Source organism: Chaetura pelagica, unplaced genomic scaffold, assembly GCF_000747805.2.
Source record: "Chaetura pelagica isolate M959 unplaced genomic scaffold, ChaPel_1.0 scaffold47, whole genome shotgun sequence".
In the NCBI taxonomy this organism is placed as follows: domain Eukaryota; kingdom Metazoa; phylum Chordata; class Aves; order Apodiformes; family Apodidae; genus Chaetura; species Chaetura pelagica.
The window spans coordinates 2,378,168-2,380,628 of NW_009954140.1; the positions used below are offsets into that span (position 1 = coordinate 2,378,168).

Genomic DNA, 2,461 nt, shown 5'->3' on the forward strand with positions numbered 1-2,461 from the left:
CCGAGGTATAATCTGCCCATTGACATGCAGGAGAAAATCTTGACCTTTATCATGGTAAGTCTAGAGTAAACAGTGTTTGTGTCTCTGCTATGTGATAAGCATTTAATAATGCAGCATTGACGTACTCATGGGAACCTCTTCCTAAAGCAGACTTGAGTCTTGCTGCTCCTGCTTCATGCAGGAGTAGCACAGACTGGATGTCAAAGGGAGAGAACTGGAAAACTGTCAACCTCCACCTGTGACATTCCCGTGGCAGTCTGTGTGTGCTCCCTCTGTGGTCACACTGAGCAAGTGGGGTGAGAGGTACCTGGACCTTTCGTGGCTCCTGCTGCTTCAAGTGGAGTTACCTGGAGTGGATGGAGGGAATGACTTTCCTTGAGGACCTCATGTTTTAGAAGCACTTGTCTGACCTGATGACTGTCCCTTTCTGTGACTGCTGTTGTCCCTTTCTGTGACTGCTGTTGTCCCTTTCTGTGACTGCTATTGTCCCTGTTTTTTCAAAACTAGACGTGGGCCCGGGGCTTCCAGGGAATGGTGGATGTCAGCGAAGTGAAAGAAGTTTATCTGGAACTGCTTAAGAAAGGAGTAGAGTTTCCATCTTCTGACACCAGCAGAGGGGGACCTAAGGTGGGCATACACAAGGACACTTCATTGACCATGGTTAATGTCCAGGGGAGGTTTAGACTAGACATTAGGAAAAACTATTTAATGTAAGGGGTTGTCACACATTGGAACATGGTGCCCAGGGGGGTGGTTAAGTCACCATCCCTGGATGTGTTTAAAAGTCATCTAGATGTGGCACTTGGGAATATGGCTTAGTGCTGGGCTTGGCAGAGTGGTGGTTGGACTCGATGATCTTGAACGTCTTTTCCAACCTAAGTGATTCTGTGATTGTAAATCAGAAACAGGATGAGTTAATTGTTTGAGCTCAGCAGACAAAGAAGGTGTGTTTGTTTTGTTTTGTTTTTTGATTTAAATGCTCCAGGGCAGAATATGACCAACCTACTTAAGCACGTTAGCAGGCATCAGTTTCAGTTACAACAGCTAAGATAACAAATAAACACAGCCTGTATAATAGTTTAGTTTAGTTTGTTTCAAACCACGGATCAGTGGACAGCTCTCAAAAAGGAAGCATCTCCCTGTTGAGGCTTTTAAAGTGTTTAAAAGATGTTGGCACACTGTTAACTTCAAAATGAGTTGAGAGCCAAATGCTCCAAACGTGTCAACTTCTGAAAGCCTCATCAAAGATGAGTAAGATTTTAATGAAAACGTGCTGCTCTTTAAGATTTGACCAAAAGAGGTAGATATCTATAAGAAAATATTATTGTCTCTATATGTGTCTGCCTGCTTGCACAGTCTGTATACAATAAATGTTGTTTAAGATATGTCATAGATATCATTGTGTAGCATCTAGGACATTAAGTGTGGCTTGAGCATTGGACATCAGCTGAAAATACAGTACATTTTAAAGTTATTCTTTCTGGATTTATTTTTTTTTTTCTTTTAGAAGATTTTTCAGAAGAGCTTTGGGAGTGTGGAAGCTCCAACTTTTCAGTCCAGAAGGCCTTTGTACTTGATCTTCTGTAGAGTCAGACTTAACCCCCCAACATTTCCACTGCTTCCAAGTGTGTGAAGCTATCGTTCATTGCAAAATTGCAGTGTGGCACTTTGAGAAGGATTCTGGCTTAGGAGCCAAAGAGCTATCCTGTTTTCAGCTGTTCCCACTTTATCCTATGATGGAGTGTACTTCCAAACTCATTTAAAAGATCCCTGAATTCCTAGCTTCATTTCATTACAAAATAGCCATTAGATTTATTCTTGTAAACAGACCTTGCTTAACAAATTACCTGGGAGCATTGATTATGAGAAAGCGAGTGCCCAGCCTGGCAAAGATGTTTTGTAGCTCCCTCCTCTGGATCTCTGCTTCAATCCTTTTGTCAAACCCAAGCTCTTCTCTTTTGTCTTTTCACAGACTTCATCTCAGCCTTGTACAAAGTCATCACCATCTTCTGCTAGTCCTGCAAAACGTTCTTTACTGCCTCTTCCCACTGGCCCAACATTATTGTTGACTCCTGAGCAGGTACAGTGCTACAGGATCAGAGGGTCCACTTGAAATGCACTGGTAATGTGTGATTTTGACAACCTGGGTGGATAGACCACTAGAAGGGACCATCAGTTCAAGTGGCATAGTTCTGTATTGCTGGTTTTATGTTCATTCTCCTGAAGATGTTTTCTATGGTGGTGTGCCAAAGCAAAGTAGGCAGAATGGAATTAAATAAATGCCAGACTGTACCCCCACCAGGAAGTGGAATAATTTACTCAAGCATGATGTCCTACAATGTTGTTATGCAAATTAATAAAAGTTACTTCAAATATAACTGAGAAAGCCAAATTTACTTTTGCTTGTGTGAAGAGATTATTCTAAAAAGCAGAAAGGAAAGGGCACTTCACTTCCATTCCT

General features: G+C 41.9%; 1 protein-coding gene across 1 annotated transcript in view; it reads left to right on the forward strand.

The window, feature by feature from the left end:
• The window catches only part of TOM1L1 (target of myb1 (chicken)-like 1), a 23,389-nt gene that overhangs the window by 8,896 nt on the left and 12,032 nt on the right, over nucleotides 1-2,461 (forward strand). The window contains 3 exon segments of the mRNA XM_010002762.1: nucleotides 1-54; nucleotides 508-627; nucleotides 1,973-2,080. The exon segment at nucleotides 1-54 is cut by the window's left edge and continues 39 nt beyond it. Coding sequence (XP_010001064.1) covers nucleotides 1-54; nucleotides 508-627; nucleotides 1,973-2,080 — 282 coding nt within the window.